General features: G+C 47.6%; 1 protein-coding gene across 1 annotated transcript in view; it reads left to right on the forward strand.

Moving 5' to 3' along the window:
- The window catches only part of SLC67A1 (solute carrier family 67 member 1), a 904,035-nt gene that overhangs the window by 874,824 nt on the left and 4,002 nt on the right, over positions 1-25,209 (forward strand). The window contains exon 10 of the mRNA XM_086957851.1: positions 3,071-3,191. Within this exon, the coding sequence (XP_086813977.1) occupies positions 3,071-3,191 (121 nt within the window). The remainder of the gene's footprint in view (positions 1-3,070; positions 3,192-25,209) is intronic.

Raw genomic sequence — 25,209 nt, forward strand, 5'->3', positions numbered from 1 at the left:
TGTATCACCATTGTTAGGTGGCTGAGAAAAATCACGTGGATGCTTCCAGCTGATACCCTTAGGACCGTAGTCCAGGCCCTTGTCACCTCACGGATCGATTACGGGAACATTCTGCTGCTGGGTGCCTGTAAGGAGGTCATAAAGAAATTGCAGGTGGTTCAGAACATGGCTGTTCGCCTTATCTGTAACTTGCCTGCCATATCCTCGGCCGCCGTCCATCTGCGCAAGCTGCATTGGCTGCGCATCGAGAGCCGAGTGAAATTTAAAGCTCTCTGCATAATGCACCATATCAAAACTGGTAAAGCCCCGGAATACGTATCCTCTCTAGTACAGCATTATGTCCCTTCCCGTACCCTGAGATCTTCCACGCAAAAAAAGTTTCAGACCCCGCGTGTCAACAAAGTCAAAATGGGCGGTCGCTCGTTTGCGTTACTTGCTCCCTCCCTTTGGAATTCCATACCTCAATCCCTGCGTTCTGAAATTTGCTATCTAAAATTCCATAAAGGAATTAAGACCTGGCTTTTTGATTTCTAAAATGCGTGCTCATTCCTCCTCAACTTAGTTCACCTCTGTTTGCTTTTAGCGCCGGGAAACCTCCGGGTAGCTGTGCGCTCAATAAATGCAATAATAATAATAATAATAATAATGAAGAGGAAGGAGCGTTAGGCAGCTGACCAATAAGAAGCAAGGAAATGAGTGACAATTAAGCTAACTAATGGTAAGTATTAGGTGGTCTTAAAGCCCACTGTTAGGAAAAAAAATGTCTCGAAGAGACAGCACGTGTTGTCTAGGTGAGACCTGAAAAGCAGTCAGTGGATCCAAACATTCCCACTATCATCCCATCTCTCAACTTTCAATACCAAATTTATTTCTTAGAAAAACATGTAATTGGACAACCATCTGCCTTCCTAATTAAGCAGGTACATTGAGAAGGTCCCAGTACACGTTTACTTAAAAGCAAAAAAATAATAAAGATAAACTGAAGGTTTACAAGACATAAACAGAAACCAAATCAGATAATTATGCAGGTACACTGTTATTTAATCACAATTGATCTAGCATGAAAAATACATCACTTATTTGAAAGAACACAAATTGGTGCCCCAAAGATTGAGGGAGAGGTAAGGGGTGCGAGGTATGTGTATTTTCATGCAAGGATAAAGGGTTTTTCAGGATCAAAGTGACTGGCAATCGCCTACTGGTCAAAATACAAATACAGATACATTTGCTAAATATATACCCAGGTCCCAGGGCATTAATTGGGTTTACCCCTTTTGGTAACATTCCTAATTAAGCAAGCAGCTTTAGACTCTGCAGCGCAATCAGGATATACAACCGCGCGCAACGCATACAATAGTCTCAGTATCCATTTTGGATGACATCCATTGGGTGTTAGATGAGGGTGGCAGAGTAGCGTTGATTTATCTCGATCTCTCTGCCATCTTTCACACCATGTGCCATGATATCTTGGATGCCAGTATTCTCCACATGAGGATCTGTAGAATTTCCCGAAAATGTCTTTGATCATAATTACAGGACAGATGCCAAGCAGTAAAACTGTCTTCCTTTCTTTCAACATTCAAGCCAGTAGTACAGGGTGTACCGCAGTGCACACCCTGTAGCTTCCCTGGCACAGCAAATTAGATCTCTAGGTCTAATATTTATGAGATGGGCTTATGATACCCAGATAGTGATTCGCCTAGATGATAGCATGGGATATATCAAAGCCATCTTTAAAGCCAGGCTGTCAGCTGTACCCAGTGGATGGGAGAGAGAGTTCCTTAAAACTCAACATTGAGAAGACAGAAATCCTGATTTTTGGGATCAGCAAGATAGCCTTCTGGCAGAGTTGTGGCTGTCACGATTAGCAATCCTCTGTTCTGGTGTCAACAGCAGTGAATGAAGGGGTCACTATTGATAATAATTTAGCCCAGTCACCACATATTAATAAGATATTGTCCTCTATAGATCTTCTATTAAAGGATATGAAGAAAATCTGTCCTTTTCTTCTGTTGGAATGTAGAACAAGCATTGGCAAAGCCAATAGTGATCGCCTCTGAGAACTCTTGGCTTTGGCAATGTTTTATAGCCATACTGTACAGTTGCACAGATGCATTGCAGTGTGTCTAAAACCTATTTAAAAAAGTTTTATGTTATAGCCAAGGCTAATGCACTTCTTATTTTAAAAGTACATTAGTGCGGGATGTCTCATAGTCCTTCTTTTAATATTATTATTTTTTGGCTATGCAACACAGCAGCCATGCTGCTATACAGCATACCTACAAATCATTACCAAAGTTGGCAATGCCTATGGTGGACAGCATGAACAAAAGGAAGTGGCAGAGCCATTAGACTCACAGGCGAGACCTAATGGCTCTGACAATGCTTGTTGGGTCTCGTCACAACACCCATATGATTCTGAACAAATCAGTTAATCTGCCCATGTGTGGGAAAGAAAAAAATATGACATTTGGCAAAAAAATCCTATTACATAAAGAAAGCAATTGCGGCCATGTCCATACCTTTGTGAAAATACATTTAGAAGCGGATATCTATTTCCAAAATAAAAGCAGATAACATCTGTTGTCTCAGTAAAAATCCATTTCAAAGCAGAAATTGTTTTTTTGAAGTGTGTGTGGAATAGTAAAACATAGCTATAAATGGCATGAGGTTCAAGAAGGACAACATGGACGAAGAAAAAAATAAAAGTAGTACCTCAATCACAGTGCGTTCTATTGCTTGGTCTGTGTTGGTACCTTATTTTATAGCACTGTCTTGCCTCGGACAAAAAAAGCCACCCAAACTGGAAACCATTATTTCAGCTAAGTACGCCTTTTGTTCATCGGGGCCTGATTTATTAACCCAAATAGTGGTAACATGGTTCCTTATTGTGTAGGCAATCTGAGTTTCAGGGCTGGTTGCTAGAATCTCAGGAGACCTAAACACATTCACAGGGAGTCTGGCTGTCCATGTGTTTTTTTATGCCAATGGAATATCAATTGGATAGTGCAATCATAATGGAAGAATCTTAAACTAACAATTGTTTCTGTTTCTTTATTTAATGTTGCAGGCGCTGATGGCCAATGTGTTTCATTTCTGTGTTATTGCCATTCCACTGGTGTTTGCACTCGCCATTCTGGCAGTGATTACTGACAGCATTTTAACAAAATCAGTCCCTCCATCAGACACTGGTGAGTTCTAAAAGCAACTTTTTGTCTGCCATCATGTTCTATCATATAAACGTCGTGAATTTGAACAGATATATTTCTTGTTGTACATCACAAGTGTTATGCTTTTTTGTCATCCTTTTTAACACACAACAAATGACTATTAAGTCCAACAGGTTCATACGTCCCTATCTATTATGCTTGCAGACAATATATGATTTTCTCTAGTAAACAATAGCGTTGCTACATTTTCCATATGCAGAGTGTCTGGTTTTCACTCAATGATGATTTTAACTGACAAAATGCAACCAAAGGGAAACTGGAAAACAATGGATTTTGCTGCACTTTTTTCTGCTTCGCCGCCCTTCTGTATGAAAGCCTTCGGAGAGTAGGCTCAACCTCTAAGCACTTCTGTGATGGATGCTCCCGCTATGACAGTCTTGGGCCATGGTAAGCTACTTATGTGCCCTCTTGACCATCCTCTAGCTTCATGGACTTCCTGATCCTACTTATACTCCCACTTTGGGAGTATGGCTCGTCTTATATGGATTTGGCTCACTGTTTACTGCACATTGCTGTGTGGTGGCTAGCAGGTTCACAGCTGATCTATGAGTTGGGTCTCAGCCCTGACAGTGGGTATCATCATGGTTTTATCCTCCTACTCTGAGAGTGGATCGGAGCTTTGCTTTATGAAAGCTCATGCATTAAGTTTGTGGCAACAAAGATCCCCGTGCATGCAGATACCTCAAGAATCAATGTCCTCTCCTAAAGAGCTGCACCTAACACTCTTGTTCTAATGATTTACATGCCAATGAACATCTTCAGGAACACAGAAAAGGCTCAGATGAGATCAATGCACCGGTTTTGCTGAAACGGAGCTGCCTACAGTGCACACATTAACTCAGTAAACCTACAAGTTAGAGTAGAAGTTGCAGACAATACATCTTAGAAACATGAAAAGACATCCATCACTCTTTGTTTTCAAATATGTGCGGCAGACAGCGCAATCTGTGTAAAAATAGGTGCATGGGCCGGATCTGAGCCTGCATACTGAAATAGAACATGTTCTTGATTCAGCTCTAGCACGACCAACTTCAATGTTTAATCCTGTTGCACCCAATGAAAATGAAGCTTGGAACCTATAATACTGAAAGTAGACCTATTACTTGCCTAAATCACCTGTACCAACTAGGGTGATGTATTTAATGGAATCATAGAGAGCTGTGTTTGTGCTTTTCCCCAAGGTTGGAACACAGTCCCCACACTGCTTTCAAATAAACAAAGGCTCATATGCTTTGCAAAAATACAATTTTTAGCAGTACTTGAGCTGGCTTTCAAATAAACACAAACTCCTATAGGCGTGGCCAACAATATAAAATAAACGTATTAATAGTGTAATTTTCACAGGCGAACAACCCAAGGCACCCGTGCAGGTCGTGAAAAGTCTACTACCTCAGCTGTAAAGCAGTAGAGCTTGCTGTCTGTCACACAAGACAGTATGCATATTAATTCCTTAGCAGAGATCTTCCCTCTGACCATGTTGAACAGGGAGATGTTCGAACCAGACAACACTAACAAATTTATTAGCCCGGTCCTTTCTTGTTACCTCAAGACATAGAACAGGGCAGTGTGACTGACATTGGTTAGCAATAACAGAGCAGGGAGCATCTCTAAATATATTTCCTGTCCCAAGTAGAAAATCTTAATTTAGTGAATCGTTGTCGTTTGTCTGAAGAACAGTGCAGCAGGGAGGTGTGTTAAATACTGGGCATTAACATTTTATATGCTGCAATTAAATTTCAATGGGGTGCAAACATCACGAAAGAGGCGTGTGAGTGCTGGAAAATGCGACAGGCAGGGAAGTGAGGAAAATAATAAATGTTCTTTGGTAGAGCAAATTCACGAAAAATGTACAGATAAGCTAATTAGGAACAATAAATAAATAAGGAAGTATTAAAAATCATTATATTTCAAGGAGCACACTGATAACGACTGAATGAATTAATTAATTAATGTATTTATTGTTTCAATAAATTTAAATTGTTACAAAAGGACTGGGCAGAATATCTCCATCAACGCACCTTCTTTGATCATGAATAAAACTTAATTGTACCATTTCTTTTAACAAGTCTACAGTACACAACATTAAGAGACAGATAACATCAGATGTATATTCACTCATTTAAAACTGTTTTCGGACTCTAATTCTTGGCTCAGTCTTTACTTAGAAGTTCTTTTAAATGGGGTGAAAATTTCGCTAGTCTGGCCAGTTCCATTGGGATCTCCAAATTAAAAATAAGTTTAATTGCATCTGTGCCGGTATGAGTGCCTTATTTTAAAAACCGAGGCTTCAATAAAGTGCAACATGCATGGTTCTGTCGATGGCAGATGCAAACCAAATGAGCCATAGATTCCTTGTTCTGGTGAAAATCTGCAAGTAGTAACCGCCTCTAATGTTTTTCAGCGATTATTTATATCTTTTATTGGCAGTACCATAAGTCTGACTGACAGAATTTGCTTTAAGAATGTTTTATTGAAGGCTGAGTCGAGATATGGCTGTCTCAGTTTATCCTGGATGGAATTAACTAAGAGCCCTATATTGCTACTGAAGGACTCTATTGCCTTCATTTCGTCTTCCTTAGATAATAGTCTAACTTGTTACTTTAAAATGGATTTTAAAATTCGTGGTTGGTGGATAAAATCCTGCCAGTTGGACTGGTCAAGATGCAGTTTAGTGCAGTAAGAAGGCCGTTGGCCCAGGAATGTTTACCTTTAGTATAAATGTCCTTTCAAATTGATTTAATTGTGTATGATGGTGCTGTGCAGACCCCTCGATAGTACCAAACAATCGATGCCCAATGTTCATAAGATTGTTTATTTAGCCCGAATTCCAGCCGTACCAAGGCGTTCCGGGCATGGGTGGGTATCTGGAAGATCTGTTTGAATGCTCTGCAGTTGGCGAGCTTAATGGTGTTAATTAATACAGCAGGAAATACTATTTGGCCATATGTGATTGAAGGAAGTAACTTGGCTCTTATGACCTATCGAATGGGTTCAGTTGTCGGGCTGCACAGTTTGGAGTTCGGTTTACATAGGGCATAACCCCTGATTTTTACATTTTTGGGAAAAACTGAAAAACATAAAAAATACCCCACCAGAATTCACAACAAAAACTAAATTTAAAACAGAAAAGCCTACCCATATGTAAAGAAACATTAGTTGTTGCTAGGAGACTGTAATTTTTGGCACATTACTATGCCAAGAAAACTTTGTTAACTTTATGATTTTGTATATTTTTTCAGTGTGGCATTGTTAAACCACTTGATACTGGGGTACTGTTATTGGAGAAACTGCAGGAACTAATGCTGACTTTGGTGTAAAACATTTTTTTGTATTATTTCATATTTAAATTGGTCACAAGGCCATGAGATATAGTTTAGCAAAAGTATTACAAAGTGTCAAACTCCAAAGACAGACCAGACTAAATACTGCTCAGCCTTTGGTTACCTTGTTTTCCTCAACTGATATATATATAACACCTCTGGTACCACAGCAGTCAGAACATCATTTATGCCTTCATGAACTAAATCTTGCCTCTAAAACAGAGACACACATGTGTAAAACAGAATCTCTGACAATTGTCACCTCTTCTTAGCTTTCACATAAGCTTAACATAAATAGGGACTGCCCTAAGAAAAATCACCTGGAACCAGGACCAAAACAGACACAAAACAGACACATGTAGCACAATGGTTCCTTTTGGAAAAAATCAATATGAATATACATCAATGATCATGATATATAGCAAGCCATTGATAAGTGCACTGTGTCAAAAACATCCTCCCTTCAATACTCAAATGTATAGTGGCCAACCTAGCCTTCAAATGTGATGTGGAAGTTGTTTATGAATTTTCCAGTGCTGACCAGCACATAGCTCCTTTTAATTTTCAGTGATAAATACCACCATTTTCAGATTTGAATTCCTGGATTGGAAATGCTAGTGTAATGCATTTGTTACCTACAGGAGTAAAATTACCACTCTCCAGGGAATTAATCCCATTTACTTCTGTGTTACTTCAAATCTTCCCAGTGCTTGTAAGCGTCATTCCTCATTCTAAAACATATGAAAACATGAGATACAATTATATTCCTATACAGAGGACAACTGATTACATTTAAAGTAGAAAAGTGTGTGATTTCTCCATCATGGATAAATGCCCTAGAGACATTCAGATAGGAGTTCGAGATAAAAAATGGAAGACTTAATACCTTCATTAGCAACCTCCTGTTAATGGAATCAAAGTTCCCAGTACAAATAACGGCCTTATTGTCTTTCCCACACATTCAGAAAACACCATCATGACTAATATCAAAGTTTGTAACCTTGAAAACAGTTTCACTGGAAACCACGTTTACATAAAGTAATGTACAAAATGTAGAGTCACATAAATACTTTCTGTTCTCCAAACAAAGACAGTAAGTTAGCAATCATAATCCTCACCATTACAACGTCAATACAACCGGAAACTCCCTTGTAAAATGATTATGCATATGTGCCCCGACGTGGGTCCCCTACTCACTGTGTCACTGGAATCAAGATATACCTGGCTGATGAGCCCATACTAAGGGCAAAGCCAGAAGGACCTGGCTGGGCATCTTGGGCTGGACTGTTCCTATTGGAGGAGGGTCAAGGCTGATTTGCATATGGCTGGGTCCAAACTGACCCCAAGCGATCACCAGAGGCTGAGATAAATTCAAGCATTCCATCCATCAGTTTGTTTTTTGATGCCTTTAAGTTTACGGGTATGCCCAGGCGTGGGTCTCGTGTTCAGTATGCCACTGGAATCAGGCTATACCTGGCTGATGAGCCCATAATAAAGGCAAAGCCGGTCCAGGGCTGCTAGTAATCCAGCTCAGAGAGGACCTGGCCTGGAAGTTTGGGCTGTACTGTTGCTATTGTTGCAGGGTCAAGGCTGATTTGCATATGGCTGGGTCCAAACTGAGGTGGATTGTGGGTAAGAAACTATGGATTGGGATGCAGCCCGAGCAACTGCCACTGCCTCAGATTAATTCAAGCATTCTATCCGTCACTTTGTTTTTTGATGCCCTAAATTTGATGGGCATGCCCAGACGTGGGTCCTGTGCTCAATTTGCCACTGGAATCAAGCTATACTTAGCTCATAAGCCCATATTGATGGTGAATCCGGATCTGGGCTGCATCTGTTGTGGATGAGGCATGACCTGCAGTCAAATGTACCCTTGGGAAATACCAAACCATATATATATATATATATATATATATATATATATAGATAGATAGATAGATAGATAGATATAGATATCTATATATATATAGATATCTATATATATATGGTGAATATATATATATATATATATGTATATATATATATATATATATTCACCACTATATATATAGATATATATATATATAGATATTCACCATATATATATATATATATATATATATATATATATATGTTACTCAAAGTGATCCTTCAGCCTCTGGGACGCGCAAAGAGCGAAAATTTCAACGGGATGAGCAGGATTACATCCAAGGTAGAATTCTAACCTTTGCTCGAAAATATGAGAATCTTAAAAAGAATTATCCCTTGCAAAAAATGACATCGAGTGCAAGTGAATCCAGCATAAGCGACGATGGCTCAACACGAGGCACCTACCAGTCAAAAAACTGGTCAGTTTTAGAGGAGGTCGAATTGTTCAATTTAGAGAAGAACATCACGAGAGGCGGAGGAAGAGGAAGAGGAAGGGGGAGACGACCATACCCCAACCAAAGAAACAGAGGAAGAGGCAGGGGGCAGCAAAATCAAACAACCCCCACGTCAGTGCCAGAAAAACCCGCCGGGCAAAACGAAGAAAAACGCCAGTACCCATTGCGAAATCGCAACCCGAAGCCAACTTAATAGTGAACCTCTCAGACCACCAATTATCAGAAACAGAACAGCGTGTCTTGAACAAAGGCTTATCTTTTTGTCCGGAGGCTCATTTCGATTACACGGAGACTCGCATAGATTTCTATAAATACATCAGAAAGTTGAAACTTGCAAAGGTACATGCTAACAACCAGACGGTACCAGAAATCAATGCTAATGAGCATACAGATACAATTCATTTTGAAACCATCGCAGATATTCCTGACATGAGAAATAGCTTTGAGACATTGTTTGACCTGGAGGGAGCTTCTATCACAGAAACTGAATTTCTCGAGGAACTAAACATTCCAACAGATGCCAGACCAGTCACTGGCTTAAAAAGAAAATCGAGATATTATCCCATCCTATCACCAGGAAACAAAATTGATATGTTCTCAGAAGCAATAATAAAAGAACTTGACAATCTGGTTAAAGTCAGAAACAAGACACGCGAAAACTTAACAAAAGAAGAACGTGTGGCCATCAAAACGCTAATGGATAATGATAAAATCATCATAAAACCAGCGGACAAGGGGGGCAACATTGTCCTACTCAACACAATTGACTACACAGGAGAAGCTATGAGACAACTAAACCAATTGAATAACTATGAAAAGTTAACAATGAATCCTTTGAGTAACATGAAAAAGGAACTACACGAGCACTTGGAGACTTGGCACAAAAAAGGGTCTAATAGATGATGAAGAGAGAAAATATCTCACGATTGACCACCCAATAACACCGTGTATATATTTTCTCCCGAAGATCCATAAAACTCTAAACCAACCACCAGGGAGGCCAATAGTCTCGTCATGTGGGGCACTGTATGAAAACATCTCAAACTACGCAGACAAATTTCTAGCTCCAATTGCCCAGACCCTGCCATCTTATATAAAAGACACTGGAGATTTCTTGAGAACCCTAATGGATGTGACCTGGAACCCTGACTACCTTTTAGTAACAATTGATGTAGTTTCACTCTACACGTCGATCCGCCATGAAATCGGAATGAAGGCCTGCGAATATTACTTGAAACAACGCAACATCACATATCTAGACCATTCAAACATGTTGTTGCAAATGATTGATCTCTGCTTAAAAAACAATGTATTTTTATTTAACAAACAGCTTTACAAACAAATCTGTGGAACTGCCATGGGCATTTCTCTGTCACCGAACTATGCTAACATCACAATGGGGTGGTGGGAAAAGACAATCGCCTGGAATGAAGACAACCAAGAAGATCTAGAACGAATAATGTTATGGGTCCGTTACATCGACGACCTATTCATCATTTGGCACGGTACGGATGACCAATTCAAAATGTACTTCGACAAACTAAACAAGAACAATGTCGGTTTGCAATTCACATGTAACACTAGTGTGAAGGAAATTGATTTCTTGGATACCAAGATATATGTACACAATGACAAATTGGAATCCACCCTTTTCCGGAAAAAGACAGCCACCAACAGTGTACTGCATGGTACAAGCTTTCATCCTGCACCCCTCTTACGGAGTATACCATATGGTGAATTTACCAGACTGAAGAGAAATTGCTCCTTACCTGAAGAAGCTGAGAAGGTCATTGAAGAAAGTAAATGCCGATTCAGAGCGAGAGGCTATGATGAAAGAGTGTTAAAAAGATGCAAACGCAAAATTGATAAAAAAACACGAATTCAGACACTGATGGAACAACCGAAAAAAACTGAAGCCAATGCTCCTCCAAGATTAATATTGACTTACAGTAAAGAAAGCTCAAACATCGCTCGTATAATGAAGAAATACTGGCACATGCTCACAAAAGATCCTGACATTGGAACCACCATTGGAAATGCTCCCCTAATAACATACAAAAAGAACACCGCATTGAAAAACTTACTAGTCAAAAGCCATTTCCAAGAAAGACCTAAACAGAACTGGCTCAGTACACAACGTAATGGATTTCAACCCTGCAACTCTTGTAAGGCCTGCAAAATTGGCAAACACATGAGAATGATTGAAGAACCAGATGGCAAGTCCATGAAAATAGATCAACAAATCTCTTGCAGTTCCAAAAATGTTGTTTACATCATACAATGCAAATGCGGAATGAAATATGTAGGGAGCACGACGTGCATGTTGAAAAAAAGAATTCTGGAACATATAAGGGCAGTGAAAAACTCCAACATGCAATATGCAACTGCCAAACATATGAGCGTATGCCAAAACGGAGATTGGAGACAGATGCATTTTTTCGGAGTAAAAGTTCTAGACAAAATGGAAAGAGGAGGTGATGTAGTCCGCAGACTACGACAAATGGAGTCGCGGATGATTATCAGACTCCGCACCAAACACCCGAGAGGGATGAACTTTGGGGAAGACCTGCATATTCACCTGGACTGAAAGCCCCAGTAGAAATTAGGGTACTACACCCTATATTTTCTATAAATGGAACTGGCGACATCATGAAAAGACTAGGGTACTAGACCCTGTATTATTTAACATTGATTAAGTTACTCATAACATGTTGAAATTATAAGCATGCCAAGTCTTTCCTTTCTTTTAATTATTTTTTTCTTCACTAAAATGTAACAAAAAACTACATATCCCATAATGCCTCATAATTGGCTGCTTATGGGCCAGTATATATAGAAACACTGTAGAGGGACTAACCGACCGTGAGCAAGGCCGTGTAAGGCTGAAACGCGTTGGTGGGGTGAATAGTCTTGAAATAAAGGCTTAAACTCAGACATCCTGATTGTGCCGCCTCTTTTGTCTTTTGATATATATATATATATATATATATATATATATATATATACTACATTCACTCCAAACCATCATACAGAAGCTAGTACATACATAATGCACTTACTCATAGGGACTTTCAGTCATCCTTTGATTTGTTATTGTGGCATTTGAATTTTTCTTCCACCCACTATGGTACAGCGTGGGGCAGTAAGTCAGCCCAGTTCACCCATTGGCTGACTTCTCTGTAAGTGATGATATTTTTCTCTGTCTGAAAGATCACATCAGCCCCCCAAGTAGTTCCCTACTGCACCAGGGACTATTGAGGCAATGTGCCTTTTTGATACCAGAAACATATTTTTGCTTTTAGTCAATGGTTTTTGTTATATTGATTAGGGCCAGTAGCTCCCCCAACAATAATGTTTTACAAAAACCATGTCAAAATAATAGTTTTCAAAGCCAAAAGGCTGGCAGTCAACACCAGACCTCTTGTCTTTGCTAATGCGTGTTGAATCTGTAGAGGCAAAGGAAATTCTCCCACAGCCAGTGGTAATTGTGGTTACCTTACTCTGTTCTTCAGCGCTGTCCCCATCACTGTATTTGCCAAACTGATTAATGCAAGGTCAGCTCCCCTGCAGATCAAACCTGGATTGTTTGGCTGTACCTTGCCTCTAATATCGGATGAAAGCTAACTGACGGCAAATGTGCAAATATTGTTCTCAAGCTTTGTACTGGCCTCTGACTTCCTTATTCTACCTTTCACCACCCTTCTTACACAGTATCTAGCAGAATGCAAAGAATGCCATTGCGCGAAGGGACCACATTTTTTCTATTATGTTCGCCAATCCCTTTGAAGTAGTTTTATGACAGCATACAACAGAGACTGTACAAGCAAACACCATGCAATAACACCATGTTCTCCTCTTCACTCTTTCTTGTTTCATCCTTCCCTTTCTTATCCTATTCTCATCAGTTTGACCTCAGAGCTCTGAAGTGGTCAAAGGGAAGTACATAAACTGTAAACGCTACCAACATGGTGCCCCCTTCCTACCTTCCTCTCATGTCTGCTCTATCTCTGGCCTGTTCCTTTGCTGTTCTTCACGCAATAACTCCACTCCACACTGTTACTTGAAGCTTAAAAGGCCATTTTATTAGGACAAGGTTGCCATAAATCCAATTTGATTAACAAAACATAAATGCAACTGTATAACTTTTACCACAACAATAACTCATTCTCCCCGTCCATTCTTAAACTGTCACCTGTTTCTCTCCTCCCTTTGTCTCTGCAACCTCCTCCATACATCCATTCTCACCTTCACTGCCCTTTAAAACATCCTCTTTTGACTTTCTTCTGTTGCTCCTTGCATTCTGCGCCCCGCCATCAGTCACCTGTGTACCTTCCTCCCCCCCACGAGGGGTGGCTCCACCTGTATGTGACTCACCACCCCTCCACAGTCTCGTAACCCCAGAGCCTTGCCCCCTGTCCTAAACTGGCACAATTGAGCCCTCACCAACACCCTTTCTTTATGACCTGTAGGGTGGCTGGGTGGAGTAACTTTCTTTGCCCAAACCCGGTAGTGCAAGGTGTCAGGAAGGAGGCCAGAATCTTTCTTCCTGACACCTTTACAGACCACCCTGGCCCACCTCTTACTCCCTCCTTTGAGACCCCCTCCCACCTTTCCTTCCGGCCTGTGCGAGGTGCCCGGAGGGAAGACAGGCCTGCGACCCTTGCTTCCCCGGGAGCCGGCATCGTGCAATAACTACACTCACGCTGTTACTTGAAGCGTAAAAGGCCATTTTATTAGGACAAGGTTGCCATGAATCCGATTCGATTAACAAAACATAAATGCAACTGTATAACTTTGGGGGGCGTGGCTTGAGCGCCGAAGGGAATGGCGGCGTGAGCCCGGAGCTCCGCGCCTCTTCCCCCGCAAGAATCCTGATCCAGGGCCCGTGGAGCCCGTGTGTACCCCGGCGCCAGATGGTGGCCCGGCGGTGACCACCTGGGCGTGATTTGGGCGGCCGGCGACTCCGCGATCCCGAGAACGACCGCCGATCGCGGCGGCCTCTGGAGCGGCTGAGGGACTAGCGCCGAGCAAGATGGCGGCCGCAGCGAAACTCTGGAGAGCGGCGGCTCGCTGAGACTCGCACTGCCGGCGTGCAGGGTGAGGGCGCGAAAGCTGAGGGTGCCGTGCCCCGCACAGGAAGGATTGTTTCCTCGGCAATCGGCCGCGGCGAGCAGCGCCACCGGTGGAAGGCGAGGTGGGCGTGGCCTCCTGGTGGCCCCGTACGGCAGAGATCTGGCGGCCCGACCCGGACTTAGGCATCGGCCGGCCCGGTGAGCGAGTGAGGACCTCCTGGGGAGCAGGGGAACTGAGGGAGACGGTGAGCGCTGCAGCGCACTCTGGGCCCCCCCCCCCTCCCCCACGGCAGTGACACGCGCGTCTCGTGGAGGCGCTGGGTGATCCCACGGAGGCTGCAACGGGCGGTACAAGGGCCCCTGGCATACAGCCTGTTACACCGCCTCGGTAACGAAGTGCACGCTACCCCACAGCACCTGGGGGCTGGACATAGCGACGAACGCACAAACTGAGACGCCCATCCCGGGGCGCAGTGGCCGTCCAACGAAGCCCCGAGGAGCAAAGGGGCGACACACGACGCCGGAGCCAGTGGGCAGTCGGGGTGAACGAGAGCAGCGGGCCGGCCACGATGGGAAAGCCGAGGACTAAGGCGGAGGAGGCGGCAGCGTCAAAGGCAGGAGAAGGGGGCCCTGCGGAACAGACGGACCTACAGCGGCTGCAGGACCGAATATTGGACGCCATAACGGCCACCAGGGATGCGCTCCACAACGACATAGCGCAGGTGGCGTCGGGGCTGGGCCTACTCCGGGCTGACCATGATAAACTGAAAGACAGAGTTAAGGAGGCGGAGGTGGCGATCGGGGACATGGCGCCCGCTCACAAGGCGATGGAGAGTAAGCTGACGGAGGCCCTGGACCGCATAAGCACCCTGGAGAGACGGGCGGAGGACGCCGAAAATAGAAACCGACGCAGCAACATTCGAGTCGTAGGTGTGCCGGAAACGGAGGGGACGGGAGACATGATTGCCTACATGGAGGAATGTCTGAAGACGGTGGTGGCGCCAGAAGGACTATCGCCATTCTTCACTCTGGAGCGGGCCCATAGAGTCCCCTCAGGACCACCCAAACCTGGACTCCCACCCAGACCGATCATTGCCAAGCTGCTACATCACAAGGACAGGGATCTGCTCTTGCGTAGGGCCCGTGAGGACGGCCCCTTCCAGATTGCGAACAGTAGAGTCACCCTCTTTCCGGACTTCACCTTTGAGACGCAGAAACAGCGTGCTTCCTTCCTCACGATCAAGAGGGAATTGCGGACCGAGGGCATCCCCTACTCCTTGCTCTTCCCAACCAGACTACGAGTGGTGGTGGACGACAGGGCGCTTTTCTTCACGACATCGGCGGACGCTTGGGACTGGTGGGAGACGTACAAGGCCGGGACTGATGGAGCCAGAATAAGAGAAGAGCGGGAGAAAGAGCGGGAACGCTCGCCCAAGCGGCAGCGGAAATCGAAAAGACTCTGGAAAAGAGGCCAGGGGCAGCTGGGCCCAACGGCCTCACAAACGGAGGCGGAGAGGAAGGCGGCGCTGTTGGAGGTGGGGAAGCTCGGCCGAGCAGAGGGCTCCGAATCCAGAGGGGCCTCAGACTCGGACACTCATGTTTCGGCCTCTGGCTCGGAATCGGACTTGTCGGGACTACATCGCATGGAGGGACCGCTGGTGACACCGCAAACGGCTGATGAGGTCCACAATATATGAACTACTGTCGATGCTGATCGGGTAAAGTTGGGGATGTACGGGAGAGGGGGTAGCTGCCCTCGCACACAATGGGGGCCGGGGTGCACGGCGGGACTCGGGGCAGTTGATCCATGAGGAACTGGGGGGAGGGACGGAGTTGGGCGACGCGGCCTCCCTTTGGACAAGGCCGCACTCCGTAGGCCCTTAAGGCACCCACAGCTGCGGCTGTGTAGTTGAGACCTGGGCTACCAGGTGCGGGAGTTTGGATGGGGACTGGTATTTCGATATTGGGGCCTGTTCTGGGGGAGGGGGGGGGTCCCACAGTTGGGGATTGTTGGTTTGTTTGTTTGACACTGTTGACCCTGGGTACACCATTGACAGGGCTGTTGGGGAGTTTTGTTTTTCACACAGGGGGCACCATCACCGCCGGCGGGCTAGACCTGGGAGGAGGGTTTCGACCGGATCACTGGGATAATGGCTAATGCAAATGTTTTGACTTGTATGACCTGGAATGTCCGGGGCCTTCACACTATGCAACGCAGACACAAAGTGCATGCCTTCTTAGTACGGAGGGGAGTACACATCGCGCTGCTGCAGGAGACGCACCTCACACAACGGGAGGGGGAGGCCTTACAAAGGAGATGGCGGGGCCAGGTTTACCACACCAACTATTCGGCTTATGCGCGAGGGGTGCTCATATGGATTAGGGCGGGCACACCTTTCCAACTCTCACGGCATTGGATTGACCAGGAAGGGAGGTATGTGGTGGTGGAGGGGAAACTCGAGGGTAGGGATGTAGTGTTGGCTAGCGTCTATGCCCCGAACACAGACCAATTGGCTTTCTTCGCTGCACTGTCGGGAACGCTGGCCCACCCCCTTGCGGGCCCGGTCCTGCTGGGGGGTGACTTTAACTCCATTGCCGACCCCCTGCTGGACAGGTCTCACCCCCCCCTTCGTGACTCCCCGGTACACAGACTCTCTAAGGGAAGGAGGGACTGGCAGGAGAACTGGGGACTCGTAGATGTCTGGAGAGGGCAGCACCCGACTGATCGGGATTACTCGTTTTTCTCAGGGCTCCATGACCTGCACGTCCGACTAGACGCCATACTTTGCTCCCGGGAGGTGCTGCCGTGCGTCACCAGCTCGGAATACTTAACGAGGACAATCTCAGACCATAACCCGCTCTTGGTCCGACTGGCGTGGGTTAGGGGGAAGCCCAGGGTTCCGCTCTGGAAACTGAGGCCTGAGACACTGGAGGACCCCCTCTTCGGGGAGGCCCTTGCGGAGGGCGTGACCTCGTATTTCGCGGAGAACGCGGGGACGGCAACCTCAAGGGCGACGGAGTGGGATGCCTTTAAGGTAGTGGTAAGGGGCATCTGCATCCGAGACTATGTGGGCGTGCGGAAGGTACTGCTGAGGGATTTGACGAAGGTAGACGAGGACCTGAGGGAGACGGAGAGGAAGAGGCCTGGGAGGCCGGAACTCCAGGACTCCCTATGCTCGGCCAAGGAGGCGGTAGCCGTTGAGGTGGAAAGGCTTCGAGCTTTTGACCACAAGCGGTACGTGCTACGCTCCCATGTAGAAGGCGATAAGGTTGGCACCCTCCTGGCATGGCTGTCGAACCCCTCCAGAAGATGCGCTCCCATACTCCAGCTGCGGGATGCGACGGGAGTGGTACAGCAGACCCAACTGGGCATAGTCAACGTGTTCCAGCAATACTATGAGGGCCTGTACAAGAGTGACCCGGGCGGCAGGGCGGAACTGGTGGGTCCCTTCCTGGCTGACTTGCCCCTAGGCCAGCTAGAGGCGGAGCAGGCGAAGGACTTGGGGACGGACATTGACGCGGGTGAGATACGACTAGCGGTGAGGCGGATGGCGAGGAACAAATGGCCGGGGATAGACGGACTCCCCATAGAGTTTTACGCCAAAAACCTGGACATACTGGCCCCCCGTCTCCAGACTGTTTACAAGGAGGCAAAGGCAACGGGTCGACTACCGCAATCGATGAGGGAGGCGCTGGTGGTCCCACTGCTGAAGCCCGGCAGGGAGTGCACTGACCCCACGTCATATAGGCCCCTATCTATGCTCACCGCAGATTATAAAATCCTGAGCTCCATTTTGGCGGCGAGACTCCTACCGCACATGACGGGGCTGGTGCATGACGACCAAAACGGTTTTATACCGACCCGCAACACCACGGCTAATATCAGGCGGCTCATCCGCATCATGGACGGGCTCACCGAGAGGACAGGGACGGAGCTGGTCCTGTCGGTTGATATTGAAAAGGCCTTCGACAGCCTCGAGTGGGACTACCTCTACGCTGTCATGGAGCGCTTCGGCCTGGGAGCTGGCTATATCCACTGGACTAAGGTCCTTTACGCGGAAGCGATTGCGAGAGTGAGGGTAGGTCCGGCGGTATCCCTGCGGTACCCGGTGGAGCGGGGCACTCGACAGGGCTGCTCCCTATCACCGCTCCTTTTTGCGCTGGCCATTGAACCGCTGGCGGCCGCGGCCCGGACGGGGCGGCACTTCCACGGAGTGCAGACCCGTGACGGACATCATTTCATTTCGCTGTATGCTGACGACTTATTGCTTTTCCTCCGCGACGGAGGGGAGGACCTGAGGAAGGCGGAAGCTCTACTTGAGAGATTCGGAGAGATGTCGGGCCTGCGGGTCAATTGGCCCAAGACAAGCTTGTTCCCGCTGCTGGAGGGCACTGCCCAGCCGCAGCACCAGTCGGAGGCGACCTGGAACCCTACCTGCATGAAATACCTGGGGGTTCATATCTACCACAAGCCGGAAGACTTACTCGAGGGCAACCTGGGACGGTGCGTGCGCGGACTGAAGGGCTGTATGTCCTTCTGGTCCACATTACCGCTATCAGTAGCGGGCCGGATTTCCCTGCTAAAGATGGTAGCCCTGCCGAGATTACTGTACTATTTCCGGACGCTCCCAATTTGGATACCTGGTTCCTTTTTTAAGCTCCTCAAATCTCAGATCACGTCGTTCATCTGGGGAGCGGGACGATGCAGAGTAGCGCTGGCCACGCTCTCTCGCCCGAAGGATGAGGGGGGGCTGGCGGTGCCGGACTTCGAGCTCTATTACCTAGCGGCCCAATTGCAGATATTCACGCAGGAGGTTGCGAGGGTTTTCCGGGGCCCAGAGGAGGAAAACTTGAGGGGAACGCCCAGGCACGTCCTAGCGTACATAACCCTCCAGCAGCGGCTGGACAGTCGGGACTTATCGCTGGAACAGCGCACATACCGGCAATGCTGGAATCGGACCCAGAGGAGAGCGGGCTCCCGACGCCCCTATGCGCCTGAGATACCACTGGCCATGCTGACGGCGCTGCCACATGGCGGCGATTGGTCGTGCCTGCAGGAGTGGGAAGAAGCGGGAATTCAGGTGGTTGGGGACCTCTTTGAGAGTGGAACACTGCTCCCGTTCCGGGAACTAGCAGACCGCTTCGATATTTCGAGAGGGGGATTCCTGCTGCACGCGGCGGTGACCCGGGCGATGCATGCCCATTGGGGCACGGGACTTGGAGAGCCCGAGACGGCAGCGGCTTGCCAATACGCCATGATGGCGGCGGGCACGGTTAAGGCAGTTACCTGCCTATATAACCGAATGCTTAGGGAGAATATCCCTCCTCTCGCATCCCTGAAAGCCAAATGGGAGGCGGATCTGCACAAGGACATTCCAGACACGACCTGGGCGCAACTTGTCCGCAGGGCCCGTAACAGCACAAGGAACGCCAGGTTCCAGCTGATACACTACTATGTGTTGCACAGGGCGTATATGACACCAGGTAGAATACGGCGGTATTTTGGAGACGACACAGCAGCCTGCCCCCGGTGCCCGGAAGAAGGTGCTGAGTTAGTACACATGCTATGGGCGTGCCCGCTCCTGCAGGACTTTTGGCAAGAAGTGGGGGAAGTACTGAATGAGGTGACGGAACGATCGCTAGAGTATGGACCGGCCGAATGCCTGTTGCACTGGTTCCCCCACACTCCCAAAAATAAGCTCACGAGTAAGTTCATCGACATGGGGTTGATGATAGCGAAGAGGGAGATTACCAGGAATTGGAAGGCGCGGCTGGGGCCTACTCCACGGAGGTGGCGGCAGGAGTTTCTGAAATGGGCCTCGGCTGACAGCACGCATAGATACCAGGTAGCGCGCAGGACCCCTAGCCAGACAGCAGCTGACACCGCGACGGCATGGGAAGTAATGGTGCAGGCGCTCAGGGACAGCGAGGCTGACGCACAGGAGGAAACTCCCGGAGGGGAGGGCATAGAGGGAGAGAGTTGAGGCCCCAGGAACGGCAGGAACACGGGGAACATGAGGCTAGCTTCCCAGAGGTAGTTTTAATGAAGCCCTAGGCGGGGGATGGTGTGCGGGTTGGGGTGAGAGGGGGGGGGGGTGTTTAGGGGCTAGCGCGGGGAAGGGGGGAGTTGGGGTTCAGCGCGTAGGTTGGTAGGGTACTAAAAGTAGGCATACACTTAATCCGGACATTAACCACTCCTCTCTACGGAACGTCAGGCATGGCAGTGCAGATACTTTACCGCCGCCCGACCCCCGGGTTGTGGGCCGGAAGGCTGTGTAACGATTAACGAAATGTACTATATATCTGCTGACATTTAGATTGCTGCTGCTATCCGTTTATTGGCCTGTACAGGTGTGTCTACAATAAAAATTATTTAAAAAAAAAAAAATGCAACTGTATAACTTTTATCACAACAATAACTCATTCTCCCCATCCATTCTTAAACCATCTCACCGGTTTCACTCCTCCTCTCTCTCTCTGCAACCTCCTCCATACATCCATTCTCACCTTCACTGCCCTCTAAAACATCCTCTCTTGACTTTTTTCTGTTGCTCCTGCATCCTGCGCCCCGCCATCAGTCACCTGTGCACCTTGCCCCCTGAGGGGTAGCTCCGACCGTATGTGACTCATCACCCTTCCAAAGTCTCGCCAACCAGGGAACCCCAGTAGAGCGGTTACCTGCCCCATTTCAACCTATCCTGTGCACCTTTTGTATCTTTCAGTATTCCCTGCGACACCATATGGGCTTGGTGCATAATTTGCTAATCACATCCCGTAGCTCTATCGTATAGTATGAATTCCCCATCCTCGAAAGGTGCACCCCATCATCCCTGAACAGGACTGGCTCCCCACATGGGCCTTCACCTTTATATCCGTTTTTCTGGCAGAAAACCCTCATATCTCTATTCAATTTTTCTGCGTGCTTTGTCAATGGCCATATGACTGACTGCCCCCCTCGACACTCTATGAGGCACAATCTCAGGCTACATTACACATGTTCCTGCCACATTCTTCTTCAACACCTCCAAGTCCCTTTGCGTGTGATACAGCAGTGCCAGTCCTGACACTCTCACTAAGTAATTTTCTCCTAGGTGTAACACAGCCTATCAGGGCAGCCCCTCTGATGTAACATCTTTGTCAACCATTGCAGTAAAGCACCCCAGCGCATTCCTCCTTTTTCCCATCAACAAACTTAATGATGGCTGCTCCTCAAACCCTTGGTACGTCCATACAGCTGCTGGTCTGCATACTTGGCTGCCCAGTGCACAAAAGAGTGTCCTACAATCCAGGTAACCGTCTTGGTTCCCTGTCGTCTCACGCAGCCTGTAGTATAAAGAGATGGTGATTAGCCTCCAGAAAACAAACCTCTTCATCTCCCACTCACCCCTCGTCCCCCGTTGTTCTACCCCCAGTTCCACTCTTTATTTCCTCACATATTTCGGCCAACTTCTAGAAAGCCATTGTCGTATTTGGCGAATTTTGCCCCATTACCAACCCAAACGTGCAGCTGAAATGGCCGCGCCTATGCGGAAGGAATGTGTCCCATAGTTAGCTGGCTCCCTACCGACCATTCGAAGTGCCTGGCATAATACCACCAGTAACTGGAAAGCCGACACTCGCTACCCTGAAGACAGAAAACCTCCTCTTTGGATTGCCCCAAACTTGACATGTACTCCTGCCTTTCCCGCACCGGGCACACCTCGCTGCACCCACTCTCCTTCAACCACACCCATCTTCCCCTACCTGCCTGATTCGTCTTGGAGTGACTCAACCAAATCCCCAGTCTTCTTTGATCCAAACGCACCTCACCATAGGAGAGCCCTGCCTGCGTGGTGATCACAACAATTCTGAGACCCTGAAAGCCCCAAAAAACATCCAGGTCATGCATAATCTGAATATGGACACCTCAAATGTGTCATAACAACAATCTGATAAAACCCCCAACAACTCCCTCAACAAATTGAACGTGATGGCTTCTCTCAAAGATCCCCCCTAGCCCTCCACTCCTACCCCCAACCTTTCAACATTCTATTCAGAATTTCATCCTTGGTGGGATCAAAACCAAGATATAGCTTACTGTGAAAAGGATATACCAGCTAACTTCCCTGCTATTGTTGTCTGTGACAAACCTTTATCTATGCAACGTAACACAAAACTCAAAACTCCTTGCTCCGCCACTTGGCGTGTGATACTCATTGTCGCTACCGCTTGACCCAGAAACTCCCCAAACTCGGACAATGCCAGCCTGTAACTCTGTCGCGTGGAGTCCGCCAATGACCTTCCGACCAGGCCTACAACTCTCACTCCTCCCAGTCCCAAATGTCGTCCGGCAACTCTGTCTTGCACTTCTCTACTCCGGGTGCCAGTCTTCGAAATCGCTGCCACTGCGAACGAGACAAAGCATTCACAACATCATTGCTAGCCCCTGGAACGTGTTTAGCACGAAAAACAACATTCAACTTCAGACACTTCAGCATAAACCACTGCAACAGTCTCAACACCCTTAAATCCTGCGCCTTCTGTCTGTTTAGCAGTTCCACCACTGTCATGTTGTCTACATGAAAAAGCACCGTCCGATTCTGCAGTTTGCCGCCCCACACCACCAATACCACTAGAAGTAGGAAAAACTTCAAAAATGCAATGCTCCACCCTTGTCTCAACCAATGTGCAGGCCAACTCTGCACACCAATGTCCATCCCAGAATAAACCAAAACCTGAAGCGCCTGCAGCATCGAAAAATATCTGAACTTGCCTGACTGTGTTCTCCTCAACAAAATCCAAAGATACACCATTGCATTCAACCAAAAATGTCTGCCACACTTCCAAGTCTGCCCTGACCTCCATTGAGATCCTGACCCTGTGGTATGGTAATACTGCGCCTGACATGGCAATGCCAAGTCGCCTGCAAAAAGTCCTCCCCGCTCTCGCCACCCTGCAAGCAAAGTTCAGGAATCCCAGCAACTTCTGTAGAGCCCTCAACTCAATCTTCCTTTCACCCATTACTCGTAACAGGAAGGCCTGAATGTCATCCACTTTCTCTTTGGGCAGTCGTGCCATCCAGTGCACGGAGTCCAGTTCTGTGCCCAGAAAAGTCAACCTGCAGCTGGGCCCAGCTGTTTTGTCTGGTGCCAACGCCACCCCAAATGTGTGTGTCAATCCCTCAAACTGGTGTAATGCTCTCTCGCAGGCTCCGGAGCCTCCTTTCCCTGTGAACAGGAAATCATACAGGTAATGTGACACCTCTCTGTGACCACGGCTCTTGACGAACACCTACTGCAGGAATGTACAGTATATCTCAAGTAGTTGGCAAGAAATCACGCACCCAATGGGCAAGACTTTGTCCACACATAGATGGCCGCCTCAAACTGTAGCGGAAAATCCACCGGATGTATGGGCAGTAGATGGAAAGCATACTTGACATCGCACTTTGCCATTTCCACTCCCCACCCACAAGCCCTCACCAAGCGGACGGCATTGTCCACTGAGGCATACAGTAACCTAGAGTCTTCCTCAGCAATGAAATTGTTGATTGATGGCCCTTCTGGCCATGATAGGTGATGAATCATTCTGAACTTCCCTGGTTCCTTTTTGGGGACCACCCCTTCGGGTACACAATCAAATCTTCAAGTTGCCAGTCCGTGAATGGGCCTGCCGTCCTTCCCTCCTCAACTTCTTTTCCCAGTTTTGCTGCCAGCACCTTCGGTAAGTCTTTGGCTGATTTAAAGTTGTCCCCGCATCTACATCCCCGTGGACCCTGATAACCTACCCTAAAGCCCTCAATAAAACCCCATTTTAAACGCAGGGCCGCCTTCTGTCCAGACTGTCCCCTCCCCTTCGTGGACCTCCACTGTTCACTTGGTGTGGCCAGGGTAAAACACTGCATGATTGGGTGTCTGCCTCCGCATTTGGAGCATTTATGTTAGAATTTACATGGGTGCCTGAAACAGAAGCCCTTATTGAAGTTCCCGCATGCCCCGGTTGTGGCTCCCTTTTTGGTTTTTGGCCGCCCTCTAGCTCCACTTGCCCTGAAACGAACCCGCCCGCCACTTGTTTAGTGGGACGTGCCTGTAAGGACCGATACGTCACTGGCAGTCCGCTGGCCATATGAGTGGATGCCGAGGATTGTGTGGACATCATCCACTCCATCCAGAGTTCTTGATCCACCTCCCCCCTAGTCCGTATTGATGCTAACCCTGGCCCTAAATTCTTCATCATAGCTCAGCCATGCGAAACCACTGAAATGCGTCTGAGATTTTTGGATAATATCCACTTATTTTAACAAGGCGACCATCCTGTCCAGGTACTTCTCGCGGTAAATGCTAGAGTATATCAGGAATGCCGAGGTCCAGTTTCCCATATTAATGGTCACCCTCGGTCTCCTTGTCAATTATCATTCTTATTCTTTCAACCCCTCCTTAGCCTGTATCTCTCTATGCAATAACTTAAAAACGTAGACGTGTTTGAGCTTCTAAATCCTGTTCTGTCTTGTCAGAGAGTTGTGAATCCAATTGACCCCCCTGCTGCTTCTGCCTAGCCTCCTGGAGCCGTTGTGCGCCCCACTGGTGTCACCCAGCACCTATTGACCTCACCCGCCAGTTTCTTCCCCCACCAGGCTGCTCCAACACATAGATGGCCGGGTCTTCTGCACCACCGGTCCTCACCGCCGTGCTGGCTGTCCCGGTATTCTTCCCTCTCTGCTGCATAGCAGTAATCCATACCCACTTGCCTCCTGCTGTCTCCCCTTCAGGCTCCTGCATACCTCCTGCGTCAACCTCCTCCCCCATTGCCTCCTCCCCCCCACCCAAAATCCCCAGCCCAGCCTTTTCTCTGGCCTCACACATGACTGCCCATCTCTTCTCACTGTCCTGAATGATTCACCTCCGCTCCCTTATTTTGTCCTCCAGGCTTAGCCCCTCCCAACGAGGTAAAGAAGGAGGGAAACATTCTCCTGCCCCAGCCCCAACCAGTGGACACTTCTGTGGCCCCCAGCACTCTGCCCGTGGATCCAGCAATCTGGGCTGTCACCTGGGCCCCTGCCCACTTTGATTTATTTAATGCTGGGGCCAGGCCTGCAACTCCCTCCTCCTCTGTCCCAGCCCCGGGGGGAGTCCTCCAGGTGAGGTCTAATGGGCTGCTCTCCCCCTTGGCCCCAGGCTCATTAACTATCTTGCCAGCGCCCATGCTCAGTGGTGCCAGCTCGTGATGAGACCAGCCCCACCCC

The sequence above is a fragment of the Lissotriton vulgaris genome, chromosome 2_1, assembly GCF_964263255.1.
Source record: "Lissotriton vulgaris chromosome 2_1, aLisVul1.2, whole genome shotgun sequence".
Classification (NCBI taxonomy): Eukaryota; Metazoa; Chordata; class Amphibia; order Caudata; family Salamandridae; genus Lissotriton; species Lissotriton vulgaris.